The 18,125-nt window shown below is 40.4% G+C and overlaps 1 protein-coding gene across 1 annotated transcript in view; it reads right to left on the bottom strand.

The window, feature by feature from the left end:
• Positions 1-1,213: 1,213 nt before the first annotated feature.
• Positions 1,214-18,125, bottom strand: part of TBC1D20 (TBC1 domain family member 20) — a 39,092-nt gene continuing 22,180 nt past the window's right edge. The window contains exons 4-8 of the mRNA XM_069073883.1: positions 11,502-11,688; positions 11,213-11,314; positions 8,073-8,214; positions 3,975-4,159; positions 1,214-3,760 (exon numbers count right to left, since the gene is read on the bottom strand). Coding sequence (XP_068929984.1) covers positions 3,505-3,760; positions 3,975-4,159; positions 8,073-8,214; positions 11,213-11,314; positions 11,502-11,688 — 872 coding nt within the window. The 3' untranslated portion in view covers positions 1,214-3,504. The remainder of the gene's footprint in view (positions 3,761-3,974; positions 4,160-8,072; positions 8,215-11,212; positions 11,315-11,501; positions 11,689-18,125) is intronic.

The following is an 18,125-nucleotide window of genomic DNA, read 5'->3' as shown; positions in this document are numbered from 1 at the left end:
TTTCTCAGTCCTCTTCCTTGACCTCTCTGTAGCCTCTGACACTGCTGAGCACTCCCTCCTCCTTGATACTCATCCTTCTAGGTTTTCAGGACAACTGTTCTCTTCCGGGTCTCGCCCTTTGGTTCTTCCAGACTATGCCTATAATCGGGGTCCCTCCGGGTTCTGTCCTGGGCTCTCTTCTCCTTTCATACCACTTCACTTGGTGATCTCATCAGCTCCCAAAGATTTAACTACCATCTCTATGCTCATGATTCTCAAATCCACCTATCCCGCCAGGATCTCTAGGCTAACCTCTAATCTCGAATTTCCAATTGCCTTTCAGGTATCTCAAACAGGATGTATCTTAAACTCAATATGTACAAAACAATTCATCTTTTCCCCTAAATCCAACCATGCCCCAACTCCTTTCCCTATTCATGTAGAGGGCAAAATCATCTTTCAGTCCCTCAGGCTCACAAGCTAGGAGTCACCCTGGATTCCCCTACATCTAAACTGTTGCCAAGGCCTCTCAATTCCACTTTTGCAACATCTCTCTCCTTTGACACTGCCACTACTCTGATACAGGCCCTCATCACTTCACACTGGATTACTGCAATAGCTGTACTCTGCCTCATGCCTCTCCCCACTCCACTCCATCCTCCATCAGCCACTGGTGATTTTCCTAAAGTGTAGTTCCAACTATATAACGCCCCCCCCCCCCAACCACCACTGGCTCCCTATCACCTCCAGGAGCAAATACAAAATACTCTGTCATTCAAGGCTCTTTATAACCTAGCCCCTTCTACCTTTCCAGTCTTCTAACACCTTTCTCCCCAACAAATACTCTTCAGTCTAGTGACACTGGCCTCCCGGCCATTCCACAAATAAGACTCTGGGAATCCTCTCTGGCTGCCCTGCATGCCTAGTATGCTCTCCTGCCTCCTCCCTGCTTTCAAGAACCAGATAAAACCCCATCTTCTTCTACAGGAAGCCTTCCCTAATTCCTCTTAATTTCAGTGCCTATTAATTATTTCCAATTCACTGCTTTGTTTGCACACTGCCTCTCCCATTAGACTGTAAGCTCCTCGAGAACAGGGCTCTTTTTGTACCCCCCAGTGATTAGCACAGGGCCTGGAATGTAACAGGCTCATGATAAATGTTTATTAATTGATAGAAGTAACCTGAATTGAAAGGAAGGAAACAGGAAGTAAGTTGGCAGAAGAGGCTGAGACTGTTTAGTAACCACACATGGCTATTTATTTCATACAGGGATCTGTACAAATTGTATTTACACATATATATTCTTTACAGAATAAGTAAATCACCTGAAGATAGGAGAATATGCTTTTTTTTCCTCATTGGCAAAAGGACACCCTCAGCCTCAACAAAGGAGCAAGGCAAGTGCTTTCCTTCCTTTTTTCCATCAGGGTAACAGAAGCTAGTTTAATTCGCTTTTAGGAAGACTTTGGGTTGGCTGGAGGGACCAATAACAATTTTAGAATTCTGACTACACCTGTTCCCTACTAACGAACACCTTCAGCATATTAAGAGATCAGTCTCCCTGTAGCAAAAGGTTAATATGCTGCCCAGGAGTCCTCCCTTGTGCTGACAATCACCTGGTAGGGTTCTACTCTCTTCACTGGGGAATGAGAGTTTCCTTTGTCATCAGAATCATCAGGATGGCCCCACAGAATGCAACCCCTTAAAGCTAGACTGACCCAAGCCCCTGGGGATGATTCTCATCACCTGGTTTGGCCATTCTCATAAAACTTTAAGAAGGATTTCACAGGATCCTCCCTTCATCCTGCTTCAGTTTCTCTTAGTTTTAAAGTGCTTAGTGAAAATTCAATGTACCCTGCCTACCCTCTGGGAAGGCTCCTGCCAAAAAAATAAACCACCCATCTCATGCCCACTGTGTGGTCAAATGAGGCAAAGGTTTCTGGGTGAGAAAGGAGTGAAAGCAGGATTCACTAGGGGGAGTGCATCTGAAACCTTCACTTGTAACAAAGAACCTGTTAAAAGAGCCGTGCAGAAGAGACCAGAAAGATTTAGAGGAAGACGGTTGAGTGGCTGTTTAACATTTGACACCCCAGTTTCTCTAAAGAAGCAGAAAAGGCACTTTTTTTTCTAGCCAGAGTCAGGTTTAAAATAAATCTGACTTTGGGTATTGGAAAAGTCACTTTCTAAAGGGACTGATGGATTTAAACCTACTTCCCTCACATCTAGTGCCACAAGTATGGGAGTGTGGGTTTGATTCCTCCAGGATCCTGTGGAGCTCCACCGAGACTGCAATTTGCCCCTCCTGAAGGAATGGCCAATTTCTAGCAATATTTCCTACAAAATAAGAAATTGCCTGAGGGAAAGACAGAACTGAACCCATGAAGTGATAAAGAGGTAGTGTATGGGTGTTTCTTCTGAGGATGAAGGAGAGACGGGAGAAAAGCCCAGGACGTGACAGGCTGAGGGAACTGTGTTTTGTGGGGGTTTGGGGTGTTTACAAATTAATTTGGGTTGACATACAAAAACACTTGATGGCAAGCAGTTTTCAGGGCCTCAAGTTCACCCTCTCAAGTAGTAGCTCTTTTTCCATGGATGAAGAACATTAGTAAAGCAAGTTTACATGTATAATCCCAAAATAGTAATAATGATGGCTTTTATATGCCATCTATGTGGCTCAGGGGCTGGGGAACAAAGAGAAGAGACTATCAACTCAGAACTGAATCCAAAAAATCATTACCCATTTATGCTTGACAGGATGTGCCCAAGGGATCCCTGGGCTGGTAATAGGCAGGATTTGCCCCATGACCTATTTTGTACCTGTTTATTTCTCAACCAACTGTCCTGGGATGATGGAAAAAAATGAACACTGAATCCTTGGCTAACTGGGTTATGTCAAAGCTTCACTGATCTGAGACCTCAGAAAGTGAACATGGAAAGAAGTATGGTGGCCAATGGATTATCAGGACCTTATGAACGGTTCTGTTTAAGAACTTTCTCTCTTCTCTAACTGAATACCTGCAGACTCTCCCCGGCTTTTGCTCATCCTTCTTCCAACCATTCAACTATTATAATGGTTCCTTCGTTCCTTAAATAAAAAGGAAGAGCGGCAAGAAAAGCCCCTGCAGTAAGGACAGGAGGCTTGCAGTGGCTCAGGTTACTACTGATCTCCCATAATTCAGTTGAGCTCAGTCCACTTAAGCTCCAAAGACAAAAGGGAGTTAAAGTAACTCAATTCCCCTGTCATCAGGGAAGATGGCAGACATCTGCCTAATAAGAAACCCACTGCTTAATGACCAAAGAGATAAAGAGGTTCAATACCATGGTCCTAGAAAACCCTTGGTGTTGGGTGGACCCTTCCATTAGCCCCTGAAGCAAAGGCAAATCATGGACGGGGTGAGTAGGGTGGTGGGGATAGAAAACCTTTGACATAAACCCTTTTAATAAAGGAATGCTGACTTCCTCTCAATCTCCCCATGGAAGGATGAGAAGCTTAATTTAAAATAACAGGAGCCTCCTCCCCAGTTGTCAGGGAAATAGCTGTAGTTGAAATTTAGGGGCCCACTCAAGGGCACTCTTCACCACTGCTAAAGCAGCTGCTCCCAGAGCCACTGTTAGCCCCATCACTGCCAGCTTCACAAAGCGATTGGTCCTTGGTTTGGTCAAGATATTTTTTGTCCGATCTTCAGGCTGCAAGAACCCTCGGAAGCGCTGCCGCAATACCATGTCTGGCCTTTGCTGGGCAGATGCAAGTTCAAAGTCTTTAAAGGTAGAGGCTGCCGTTCTGCAAAGGAAAGTGATGGATATCAGAATTTGTGTAGGGGAAAAAATGGAAAGACATTTTTTGTACATTTTCCCCTTAAGACCTGTGAAGTCTAAAATGGGAATCCTATCCATGTCTACGTTTCTGGGGCCACAATTTCCACAGACATCCTTTTTTGAGTATTATTCTGTCCAGGAAATACTTCCAGATCATCTGGTGTCACAGATTCACTCACCTCTCAGCTTGCTGCTGAGCTACCTCTCTGGCAAGCTCAGACGGAGGAAACTGAACGAAGAGGTCTCCTGCTCTACTGATCAGGGTTTCATAGGGCAAGTCCTGAGGGATCTGGGACAAGAGGTGGTGAACAGAGGCCATATCACACTCACAATCAAGGACTTCTTGCTCTCGATACAACACAATCTACAGAGATAAAGCGAGAGATCCTGCAATGAAGACCTGAGAAAAGGTGATGATGCCCTGTCCACAAGCATGCATTTTCCCTGAAGACAGATTTAATCATGAAAAAGACTCTTCCAAAATTTCCTGTGAATCCCAGTACCCATGCTGGATAAAATATTAACACTATCAGAAAGACCTAAGTTCAAAACCGGCCTCAGACAATTCCTAGATGTGTGACCCTGGGCAAATCACTTAACATCTACGTACCTCAGTTTCTTCATCTGTAAAATGAGGAATATTAATAGCACTTATCTCCCAGGGTGATTAGGACGATCAAATGAGATAATACTTGTAAAGTGCTGAGCACACAGTAAGTGCTACATAAACATTAGCATATTATATTATATATTATATCATACAATGGGCTTCAGTGCTACCGGGACTAGAAATATTGCTATCTTAATGAGGCAGCTTTACACAACGGATAGGATAAGGGACCTTGAGTCAGGAAGACCTGAGTTCAAATGCAGACTCAGACACTTATTAGCTGTGCAACTGACCTGAGCAAGTGTGCCTTAGTTCCCTCATGTGTAAAAAGGAGATAATAGCACCCACCTCCCGGCTTCTTGAAGGGCTCTGCAACCTTAAAGCACAACATGAATGCTAACTCTTATTACTGCTGTTATTATTATAACTATTACCAGATAAGGAAAGAGCCTTTCGGTTGGAGGCTTAGACTATGTGAATATCTAAATAAGTCCTTTTCAGGCACAGAGGCTCAGGTACCTCCCCAAATTCTTATTTAGACACCAAAAGTAATTCTTCTAAGAAAAACAAAAGGGAGGAAAAGAGGTTGAAACACTGAATTCACCCATAGCAGAAATGATTTTCACTGAATGCCTCCTAGGATACTAGAGATGTCCTTTTCTTTTCACTTTCAAACTTTCTTTAAAAAAATTTTTTTCCCCAATGACATAAAAAGACAATTTTTAACATTCAATTTTTAAAAATTTTGAGTTTCAATTTTTTTTCTTCCCTCACCATCTAAGACAGCTAGCCAATCTGAAATAGATTATATATGTGTAATCATGTAAAACATATTCCCATATTAGGTTGTGAAACTAACTGCCCCCACCAAAAAAAAAGCCCTATGAAAAAATAAAGTGAAAAATAGTATGATTTAATCTGCATCAGTTCTTCCTCTAGGGGTGGATAGCATTTTGAATAATGAGTCCTTTGGGACTGTCTTGGATCCCTGTATTGCTGAGAATAGCTAAGTCATTCACGTTGACTGTCGTACAATATTGCTGTGATTGTGTATACTGTTTTCTTGGTTCTGCTCACTATACAAGTCTTTCTAGATCTTTCTGAAATCATCCTGCTCATCATTTCTTATAACAGAATAGTATTCTGTAACTATGATATACCACAACTTTTTCAGTCATTCCCCAATTAATGGGTATCCCCTCAATTTCTAATTCTTTGCCACCACAAAAAGAGCTGCCATAAATAGGTCTCTTCTCCATTTTTTGGGATGTCTTTGAGATACAGACTTAGTAGTGGTATTGCTGTATCAAAGGGTATGCACAGTTTGTTTGGGCAAAGTTCCAAATTGTTCTCCAGAACAGGTACATCAGTTCACAACTCCACCAATAGTGCATTAGTGTCCCAGTTCTCCTACCTCCCCTCCAACATTTATAATTTTCCTTTTCTGGCATATAAGTCAATCTGATAGGTGTGAGGTGATACCTGAGAGGTGTTTTAATGTGCATTTCTTGTAGCTTTAATTTTTTCATCTGAAAACTGCCTGTTCGTATCTTCTGGTCACTTATCAACTGGGGATGACTTGTAGTCTTATAAATTCAACTCATTTCTCTATATACTTGAGAAATGAGGCCTTTGTCAGAGGGACTTGCTGTAAAAATTGTTTCCCAACTTTCTGCTTTCCTTCTTATTTTGGTTGCATTGGTTTTGTTTGTACAAAACCAGTTTAATATAATCAAAATTATCCATTTTACATCTAGTAATGCTCTCTATCTCTTATTTGGTCATAAACAAACTCACTTCTTCAGTAGAGAACAAGGAGAAAGTCAATTTACAATACCTAGAAGTACTTAAGAATCTTTGTGCTCTCCTACAGCTTACTTCACCATCAAGCCCAAACTGGGTCCACATTCTATTTTACAGAAACAGTGGAGAGTAGGAGCAAGACCACTGGACCTGAAGCCACAAGACCTAGGTTCAAGGCCACTATTTATCAATGCACGACTATGGGCAAGTCACATCAATTCTCTGAGCCTCAGTTTCTTCAACTTATAAAAAAGGACAATAGTACCTATGTTCCCCACCTCACAATACTCTTATGAAGAAAAATACTTTATAAACTGTAAAGTGATAAAAGAACGTGTGACTTACTATGCTTCTAAAACCCCCTGTGGGTATTCCTTCTGATAGATTATAATACCTTCCTGCCTTAAATGGACTGTTTCGTGAACTGCTGTGGTGGAAACTATTTAGCCCCTGGTGGCCAACCTTCAGTATCTCAGAATTTGTCAATGGTGGTACAGACAACAGTTTTTTTTGGGGTTTGCACTCAAAATCTCTTCAGTTTAGTAAGGCCTGCAGGAGCTTTGGTACTGTTGGCTGGCATGGTCTTTGAGAACCCAGGCCCAGCTGGGGAGGCCTTGGGAGGCAGGGTAGGCTTTCCTGGAGGTTACTATTATTATCATCATCAATATGAACACCTATTTTTTCTTTTCCTTTAAGCTTTTTTTTGTTTTTTTTTGAGGGGGGCATTTGGGCAATTGGGGTTAAGTGACTTGCCCAAGGTCACATGGCTAGTTTTTCTGTGTGTGTGTGTTAAGTGTTTGAGGATGACTTTGAACTCAGGTCCTCCTGACTCCAGGGCCAGTGCTCTATTCACTGTGCCACCTAGCCTCCCCCTGCAAGCTTTTTTTAAAAAAGTTTTTATTTATATTTCCACACACTATTCTTTTCCACTTTCCCCAACTGGAACCTGTGAATCATGGCACAAACCAAGGCCCATCAGAGCACTGAAAGTCGATCTATGCATAGTTTAGCCATTCTGGAAAGTGATTTGGAACTATGTGCCCAAAGTTACTATACTGGGCATACATACTCTTTAACCCAAATAAACTATTATCAGGCCTTTACCCCAAAGAAATAAAAAGACCCACATGTACAAAAATATTTATAGCAGCCCCTTTCATAGTAGCCCCCAACCTGGAAACTAAGGGGTTACCTATCTCTTGGGGAATGGCTAAACAAACTGGTCTATGAAGGTAATGGAATATTATTGTGCTACATAAAGTGATGAAATGGACAATTTCAGAGGATACTAGGGAGACCTTTCTGAAATGATGCAGAGTGAAGTGAACAGCACTAGGAGACAATCGACACAATGACAACAAGACCATAAAGAAAAACAGCTTTAAAAGTCTTTAGAACTCCAATTAATGCAATGATAAATCACGACTGACAAGGAATCCAACAACCCATCTTCTGCCAGAGAGAGGAACTTAAAATTTAGAAAAGGACATGCATTTTTGAATATGGTCAATATGAGAATTTGCTTTGCTGGTCTACATATATACAAGTTTGTGTGAGTTTAGTCTCCTCCCCCCCTGCCAAATGAATATCGGAGGCAATGAAACAAGGATAAAAACTGCTTGTAAAAATTCTTTTAAAAAGGGGGAGTGTTATAGATCAAGGAACTATTTTCCTCTCCTCCCAATTCAGGTGGAAAGAAAACACGAAAAAAGAGAGAAACACCTTACTTGGGACTCAGATGAATATGTCTAGCTCCACTCCCATGCATGTTTGCTTCTGGAGGTAGAATAAGAACCTTCTTAACTGACCCTTTCCAAGGGAAGTCATTGGACTTCTATGTTAAAGACTTATGACTAATACTTACCACAGCAGCAAAGTAAATGGGCATAAGTGGGTGGCAGGCCAGGAAGAAGTCATACAACCGTACCACATGCCTGAAGTCAGATAAGACATGGCCAAACCAGGTGATCAGCCAGCTGAGTGCAAAGATGGTCCCCACCTCAGCACTAAAAGCCAAAGGAAATCCAGTTGTTAGATTCTGTTGCAGCTTCCTCCACATCTTCCCTCCCTTTCTGGCTTCCCGTCTCAGATCTGGTGAGACATTCACTTGAGAAACAGGTTTTCTGGCAACTTTCTCCATCAATAAATAAGCTGTTTTTCCTAAGACATCAGTATCTAAGCCTGTAAATAGTAATATTAGTAGCAGCTTGATGATGCAATGAGTTCTGGGCCTAGAGTCAGGAAGACCTGAATTTAAATTCAGTTTCAGAGACTTCCTAGCTGTGTGAGCCTGGGAAAATCACTTAACCTCTATACTCTTCAGTTTCCTCAACTATGAAATGGGGATAATAACTGCACCTGCACCTACCTCCCATGGTTGTTAGGAAGGTCAAATGAGATATTCATCGTGTTTAGCAGAGTGCCTTAGGAGCTTAATAAATTTTTTGTTCTTTTCCCTTCCCTAATTTCTCCAACATAATCTTGTGACGCTCTCCTGATACCGTATGAGTCCTAGTTAAATAGCTTCAAAAAAGACATTATGGTATAGTGGGATGAGCACTAGACCAAGAGTCAAAGGCCCCAAGTCTCAGCTCTACCAGTTAAGTGATGTTGGCAAACTATTTCTCATCCCTGATTCAAAATGTTTTAATTTGTAAAATCAGGCAACTAGCTACAAAACGAGGTGGCTGGGTGGCACAGTGGATAGAGCTCTGGGCCTGGAGTCAGGAAAAACTGGGATCAAATCTGGTGTCAGATACTTCCTGGCTGTGCAACCCTGGGCAAGTCACTTAACCTCTGTGGGCCTCATTTTCTTTATCTGTAAAATGGGGATAATAACAGCACCTACCTCCCAGGGGTGTTGGGAGGATCAAATGAGATAGTAATTGTAAAGCAAGCCACACTGGGCCTAACTCATTATATGCTAGCTATTAGCTATTATTGTTAAAACGAGAATAATAATTCTTGCACTACCAACTTTGCATGGTTGTCATAAAGATAGCAAAATACCATACAAATACGATTTGTTTGTTTGGCTTTTGGTGAGGGCAGGGAAGTTGAAGAAGAGTTGAAAGGTGTTGATAACAACCTCTGTTACTTCTCTAGCATGAGCCTTCTCTCCACTTGCACTATGTTAGCAATTCCAGTCCTAATCACCTCTTGCTTGGATTATTTTATCTATTTTTAGTTTTCAACATTCACTTCCATAAGGTTATGGGTTCCAAATTTTCTCTCCATCTCTCCCTCCTGCCCCAAGATGGCATGTAATTTGATACGGGCTCTACATACACAGTTATATTCAACCTATTTTCACATTAGTCATGTTGTGAAGAAGAATTAGAACCAATGGAAGAAACCACGAAAAAGAAGAAACAAAAAAAAGAGAGAGGAAATAATATGCTTTGATCTGCATTCAGACTCCATAGTTCCTTTTCTGGATGTGGACAGCATTTTCCACCATGAGTCTTCTGAAGTTGTCTTAGAACCTCGTATTGCTAAGAAGAGAGAAGTCTATCAAAGTTAGTCACTGCACAATGTGGCTGTTACTGTATAAAATGTTCTCCTGGTTCTGCTCACTTCACTCAGCATCAGTACAAGTAAGTCTTTCTAAATGTTTCTGAAGTCTGCTTGTTCATTTCTTATAGCACAATAGTATTCCATTACATTTATATACCACAACTTGTTCAGTCATTCCCCAACTGATGGGCATCCCCACAATTTATAATTCTTTGCCACCACAAAAAAGAGCTGCTATAAGTATTTTTGTACACATGGGTCTTTTTTCCATTTGTATGATTTCTTTGGGATACAGACCTAGAAGAGATATTACTGGGTCAAAGAGCATGCACATTTTAATTAATTTATTTATTTTTGGCTTTTTGGGGGGGGAGGACAATTGGGGTTAAGTGACTTGCCCAAGGTCACATGGCTAGCTTTTGTGTCCACCTAGCCATCCCGAATATGCACATTTTTAAAGCCCTTTGGGCATAGTTACAAATTGCTCTCCAAAATGGTTGGATTAGTTCACAACTCCACCAACAACGCATTAGTGTTTTGCTTGGACTATTTTAACTGGCCTGAAATTTTAGTCTTTTCTCTCTCCAATTCATACAACCACCAAAATAATATTTCTAAGGCACTAGTCTTCCTATATAGCTCCTCTATTCAAAAGTCTTCAGGAGCACTTTAATGCAGTTAAGATAAAATGTAAGCTTAACCCTCCACAATGAGGCTATAACCAGTTTCCAGTTTCATCTCTCAACACTTCTGGCTCTCTATGTTATAGACAACCTGGACTACTAGTTGTTCCCTGAACTCAGCATTGCTTCCCCTGCCAAAATGGATTTGTATAAGCCATCCACCACACCTACAATGTACTGCCTTTTCCTCTCTGCTTCACAGAATTCTTATCTTCCCCTCAGTGTTCACCTCAGGAGTCACCTCCCCCGCAAAATAGAGTACTCTCTGATCCTCCTCAGAGTCACTTGCCTGAATAATTAATTCTCTCCCCTCCTCAAGTTACCTTATATTTATTGGTCTGTATACCTGTTACATTCCTCCCATTGGAAAACATATTTCTTGAGAGTAGGGACTGCAGCATGTGTGTGTGTGTGTGTGTGTGTGTGTGTATGTGTGTGACCTGTGTCCAGCACCCTGCTCTGAACATAGGAGTTGCTTAACAAATATGCTAAATTTAGTTGAATTAATTCCCCTATAGATAAGACCTAATGGTCAACAGTTGCTTTTCAGAAATCTAGACAGATGGGGAAAAAAAATCCATACTTAATTTGAAAAGGCAATTTCTATTACTGGGACTGAGAATTACTTGGGAAAAAATCCTATGGCTGGGTGATTTTATGAAGTCCAGGGGTTCAATGAGTTTGTCTTTTAGCATGAAACAACTTAGGACTTGCCCAACCATACTAATTAACACAAATTTAAGTTGATGATGAAACAGGTTTGGACTCCCTAAAGGTGAAAAGTTGAGGAGACCATGTTGTATACCTCTGCATGAAGTCATGGAGCTCTGGATTCACCTGATCTATGATGGGCATCAGGTAGTTTAATATATGCTTCGTATTGTCCATTGTTGGGTCCATGAAATCCCTAGGGTGAGACAAGAGAAAAAGTTTGGTCAGGTCAAAACTAGATTAAGCCTTCCTAGGGGGGGTTAACCCTTTCGGTAAATGGACCAGTAATAAACTCAGGAGGGAGGAAAAACATGGATTTTGTGTGTATGTGTGACCCCAAGGAAGGAGAAAATGTAACTTCTTACAGTTCTCTGGCAAGATACCTGAGGTGGTGGGTAGAAAGCTTCTCCACTAGTGATGTTGCCAGTCTCTCACCCACAACGAGCAGAAATGTGACCACAATGTCATGGTAGCCCTGGTAGTAGTGCAACTGGGGATTGCGTTCCAAAACGTACAAAATGATGTCAATCAGTTCCTCCTGGAGCCCTTCTCTTTGTTCACTAGGCATGCCTGGAGATGGAGAGAGAGAAGCGCATGGGCATGGCAAATAGCCAAAGAACAAGAAAAGGAAAAAGGTCAGAGTTGGCTTGCCCAAGTATAGAACAGTGGCTTTCAAAGGAAGTGTATTATCAAGGAATGAATCCCACTGCCAACATCCTACAATGGATCCTTGTGACTAACTCCTGGACCACTGCACAAACCACCCACCTTGCATCCACCAAACCAGTTTCTCTAGCTTCAATCAATCCAACACAATGTAGCCAAATTAATCTTCTTTATGAACAAATATGATTATGATCTTTTGCTCCAAACTCTTGAATGGGTTACTGCCTACTGCATAAAATTCAAATTCCTCAGCTTGGGAGTCAATGCTCTCCCCTGCCCAGCACCACTTTATTTCCAGCTTTATCTCAGCCTATTCCACATCCTTCTACTCTATGCTCCAGCCAGCTAACATGGCCCGCTTGCTGTCTTCTGCATGCTGCTCTGATGGTTTTCTGCTTCTGTACCTCTCTTCTCAACATTCTTTGAGCTGGCAATGCCCTACCCCATCTCTGCCTGTTGAAATCTTACCCATTCTTCAACTCAGTTCAAAAGATAAAAACCTCCATGAAGCCAAGCCTTCTCTGCTTCCCTTCTTCAGATCTCACAAAATACTTTGTAGTTCTGTTCTATTTTATGTTATCATTATTTGTATATACAGGCAGCTAGATGATCCAGTGGAATCAGGAAGACCTGAGTTCAAATCTAGCCTCAGATACTTACTAACTATGTGACCCATAGCAAGTTATTTAATTTTTGCCAGCTTCAGCTTCCTCATCTGTACAATGAGGATGAGAGCACCCACCTCCCAGGGCTGCTGGAGGATCAAATGAAATATATACAAAGCACTCTGCAAACCTTCAGGTGATATATAAATACTACTTTAATTATTAATTCCATTGCCCTACTAGAATGTAAACTCCATGAGGCCTGGGTTCCCAACTAATTAAAAAAATTTCCCCCGGTGCCTAGCAGCACATTTTGCATATAGTAGGTGCTTAATATTTAATTTAATGAAAAACTCTTGCATTTTATCTCCAACTCTTCTATTATGCACCCCTGAATATACCACTAAGTCTCTATACCATGGCTGCTGGGAAGAGTTTGGAGGTCCTGGAGAGGAAGCTATCACTGTGATGGAACACTACAAACCAAGGCTAACAAAGGCTGCCTGCCCCTCCCAGAGAAAGGCACTGGTGGTGGGCACCATCCTGCATTTCACAGAATCCTCTCCTTAGAAGGGACATTAGGGATTATCTACTCTAATCCCTGCCCAGAGCATTTATGGAGCAGAACATAAACTCCAGGAAGGTAGTGACTATTTTTTTTTCTGAGTCTTCAATACGAAGCACAATGCCTCCCTCACACATAGTAAATGCCTAGTAAACAATATTTATTGAAAACTTTTGTTTCAGGTTATTTTTCCACTCTTCCCACTCTCTCATTCACATTAAATCTTCATGTTTATCAACTTCTAATCTCTTCATCTCTGCTTATTTTCCCAATCTAATTCACCCACTCTGGCTTGGTTTGATTCCATATCCCAGTCTTGGGCCCAAAGGTTGGTCACTTTCATGTTTCACTAAATACTAATCCAGGATTCCTTATTCCTCTGACTTTCCACTGTTCCTAAACTGAAAAGCTGCATTCCTGGGTTGTTTTGATTATCTTATTTCTCTGTTCCTGTCACTGAGCTGCTGAGTACTGCTAAAGAAAGAAAAAAAAATCATTAAACTGGGCTGATTTCACTCATTGCAAATTTAGGTGGTGGGTAGAAAGCTTCTCCACTAGTGATGTTGCCAGCCTTTCACCCACAAGGAGCAGAAATTTGACCACAATGTCACAGTAGCCCTAGTAGTAGTGCAGCTGGGGACTGTTTCAAAGCATATAAAACATCCACAAAAAAAATTGTATTTTAAACATTTAAAAATAATTTAAAAAAACATACAAAATGATGTCAATTAGTTCCTCCTGAAGCCCTTCTCTTTGTTCTCTAGGCATGCCTGGAAATTTATACAATATAATCTCAACAGGGTCCTTGATGCTGCCTGACAAACCTATTTCACCCTTATTCACTCCTTATATCATTTCCCACATCTGTTCCAAATCTTTTCTCCTCTTCTCTCTTGCACAATCCTAAGCCCGTATCTCAAACTTACAGTGATCTATTTCACTGTGAAGATTGATGACTTAGTGTGAGCTCTCAGCCTGCCTCTAATGTCTTCAAATCTCAGCACTATCACCCACATGTTCCTCCTTCACTCTGGTCACAAGACATATCCCTCTTCCTAACTTTAGTTAATCCTTCTACCTACATCTTTGATCCCATACTCTTCAACCTCATATAGAAATTCAGAATTGAAAGGCACCCTAGTGACTATCTAATTCAACTTATCTAAACAAGAATCTTCGCTTCCATTTATCCAACAAGTGACCATCCAGTCTTTGTTTGAAAACCTCCAGTGAGGGGAAACCCACCTTGAGGACAGCCTGATGCATTTTTGAGCAGTGGTATCTGTCAGGGAGTTTTCCCCCAATATCAAATGCAAATATGCCTCTTTCCAACTTCCATTCATAGTACCTATTTCTGCCCTTGGTAGAACAAGTCTAATTTTTCTTCATCTATAGGAAAAGCCCCTTGAAGACAGCTATCTTAACACCATTTATTCTACTCTCTAGACTAGACATCCCCAGTTTATTCAATTGATTTTCCTATAGGATAAACTCAAGGTTCATCATCATTTTGGCTGCTCTTCTCTCTAGTATATGGTGTCCAGAAATGAATGCAATACTACTAGTCTGACAGAAAACAATCTTCCTTACTGCTGGATGTTAAGCCTCTCTTCATTCAGTTTAAGATCACACTTGCTTACTTGGCTGCCATATCACATCACTGACTCATAACAAATGTGCACTCTATTAAATCCCCCAGATCTTTTCCAGATAAACTCTTCTCTAGTTATGTCCCTTCTATTTTGTACTGCTCAGGTTGATTTTTTGGATTCATATGCAGATTAATTTAATCTATATTAAATTATTTAAGCTATTTTCCTTTCCTGAACCTCACATGGGACTTGTTTTGTGAACCTATTGTATCAGCAATGCCATATTCACAATGCCTATAGAGATTACAAATATGCTGATATAATTATCCATCACAAAATACGTCAGGTTTACCATTTGGGGAAATAAACTAGAAAATTTATTAAGATACCAAAAGACTGAGTCCCAAAACCAGAAAGTGAAAGCCATCAGAGTAGTTATGACATTGGCACAGGTAGATAAAGTAGAAAGCACCCACATTTTCAAGCCTTTAAAAACAGAACAGGCTACCTCAGGCAAAGGTCCTCCTCTCCCCACTCACAGCAACCACCCAGCGTCCTGGAAGCACACTCCCAGCAGCTCCGGCCCCTGGCAGTCCTCAGCCGGAGTCCTAACTCAAAAAAAAAAAAAAAAAAGGCAACCGCCACCAACTGCCAACTGCAGGACCGTTAGCTCGGCTTTTCACTTTCTCTTGCTCTGCTATGTCAGCACATCCAAGGGGCATGGGAGATCTTTAAATCCCATAACCCTTACACCTATCTCCTCATGCTGTTGCTTGTGTACGAACCTTTTGTGAAAGCATTGCTAAATAAGTAAACTCCATTAGGAGTGGGGCCACATCATATAATACTGGTGTGAATATATTCTTTACCTTTAACATATTTCTTTAAAAAGGAGAGGGGAGATACACACAAATATATATTTATATATATATTTTTTGGGGGGGTAAGCTTTAAACTTCAAGGGTCCACAGGTCCACTGTAGTAGGTATTTACATAACTGTTCAATTTGGAGTCAGAGAACCTAGGTTTTCTTTCCATTCTAATCAAATCCTGCCCATGCCACTAACTCTTTGTATGACCTACAGAAGGAATTCTTAACTTATTTTTTTTGTCAGGGATTCCTTTGGCAATCTGGTGAAGTCTATGATCTCTTCTCAGAATAATATTTTTAAATAGAGGATTACTAAAGGAAACCAACTATACAGAAATAGTTGTGACAATATTTCAAAGTAGTGATGCGTGTAAATCACATCTTGAAATATTTTCAACAACTGTAATGTGATATAAAAATATCTGTGATTGCTAGAAGTAACAAAGTCACAGATACACCTAATACTACTATGGCTTATTATCTATATTCACAATGGAAAGAAATGTTAAATTTCTCCCTAAACTTGCTCTTCTAACGTCACTTTTGTTTCTGCTATCCCCATTCAAACTGTCTTTCATGACTGTAATAATGTTCACAACTGTGGACTCTGGTTCTTTTAAAAAGTTTTTAAATTTTTTTTCATTTTTCAAATGTTTTATTAACTTCTGATTTACATCATTAATTTCAGCCACATTATGAGTTCCAAATTTTCTCCCCGTTTTTCCCCTACCCACCACCCCAGAATAGCAGTCCCACAGGACATCCCCTCCTCCAATCTGCTCTCTCCCATATCTTCTCCCATACCCCCTTAAGACTTTTCCAGTAGGGCATGGTAGATCTCTATGCCCCAGTGCCTGAATATCTTCTTTCCCAATTACATATAAGATAGTATTATTAATAATATATATGTATATATAATTTTAAACATTTGATTTTAAAACTTTGAATTCCAGATTCATTCCCTTCCTCCCTTGTTACCCACCCTTACTGGGAAGATAAGCAGTTCAGTATAGATTGTACATGTGTAGCTAATGCAAAACATTAACATAGTAGATATATTGTAAAACACGGACTATATTTCCCTCCCTCCTATCCCACCACCCACTTGTTCTATTCTCTGCTTTGATCCCGTCCCTTTTCAAAAGTGGGACTCTGATTCTACTCTTTTACTTTCCATCAGCTGTCAATTCCCATTGATTCTGTCTTGACAGCATCTCTTACATTTGTGCCCTCTTCTCTGTCCCCACTGTTTCTACTTTGGTACAGTACAGACCTTGCTTAACTAACTTTGAGAGCTTCTTCACAATTTTTCCTGCCTTTACTCTCTCTTACTTTCAACTTCTCCAAATACTGCATGAGTAACCTGTCTTACGTGTAGATCTGGCCATGTTACTCTTTTATTCAAAATGGTTCCATTTCTATTTCCTCTGAGTAAACCCCTTTGCCTGACATCCACAACCTTTTACAATTTTCTATCACCTGACATTTTACTCTAGCCAAACTTAACTAGTTTCTACTGTCCCTCCCCTACCCCTGAACATGTCACATGCCCTCCAACTTCCACAACTTTGTTTGCACCAATCATAATATCAGGAATGTCCTTTTTCCCTTCCCCTTCCTTCACCATTGTACTCTTTCCCATCTTTTAAAGTTCAATTCAATCAAATACCATACTGTAGGTAGCTTTCCCAGAGTCGTTACTCATCAGTAACAACCTTCTTTCTCCCTGTCTTGGGTCTGATATAGTACTCTGCTTGAACTTCCCCAATGTACTTACATAATACAATGAATTACAATTACTTATATTAGTACCTTATCCACATCTAGACTATAAACGCCATGAGGACAGGTCTCTTAGTTTTTCCCTGAAGTTTCTCTACTCCAACTCTTTGATTAGCTGAATTAAATCAATAATTATTATATGTAGTTATGGCTTCAGGTGATACGAATAGAACTTAAATCCATGTAATTATGAACCATGGTGTTCTACTATGTTTAAATCCAAGGAGGAGGTCAGTGAAATCTTCAGATTTCTGGAATATTAGCTTTTCTGAGAGGCAAGATGACTTAGTGACAAGTACAATGGAAGTAGAAGATTTGTAGTTTTGACCAAATCCTACCATGTTGTATGAAGTTAAGCATGTTATAACTTTTATGTCCCTATTTCTCCCCCACCAAAAACCTGGGACTATCACACACAAATGCTGTTGTTCCCTTTGTATTCCCCAAACTTACAAGAAGTCCTAATTAGTTGGCTGCAGGCACTTTTGGTTAAGGTGTAATTTATAGTCATAAATCCCATGGAAAAAGGCAGTGAGTCTCTAAGCAACTCACCCAATGATGTTCTATGTAAATGGAGGCTGTCAAAATATGTTCTTATCAAAGTAAAGTCCAGGAGGTATGCAGTTTCAAATCTCTACTAACCTAATTGTATTTCACAAAATGATAAGATGTCAGGCTTTGACAAGATTTCAGAAGTTAACTAGTTCAACCCCCTTTTCATTCTGTGTGTGATTTTATTTTTTTGGCTATATTTCTAGTATGCAGCAATTATCAGATCTTGTTTTCTTATCTATACTGCTACTGGTTTTACTGAAACGTTTAAACCATTCACATTTAAGGTTATGATTGTTAGCATTGTATTTTCATCTACTTTTTGTACTGATTTTCATCCCCCTTCTTTTGTTAAATCAGTAGCCTCTCCCCAT

This window comes from Petaurus breviceps, unplaced genomic scaffold, assembly GCF_028583685.1.
Source record: "Petaurus breviceps papuanus isolate PSGF00001 unplaced genomic scaffold, PetGlider_PUasm1.0 90879, whole genome shotgun sequence".
In the NCBI taxonomy this organism is placed as follows: Eukaryota; Metazoa; Chordata; class Mammalia; order Diprotodontia; family Petauridae; genus Petaurus; species Petaurus breviceps.
This window is presented reverse-complemented; position numbering and strand designations above follow the sequence as displayed.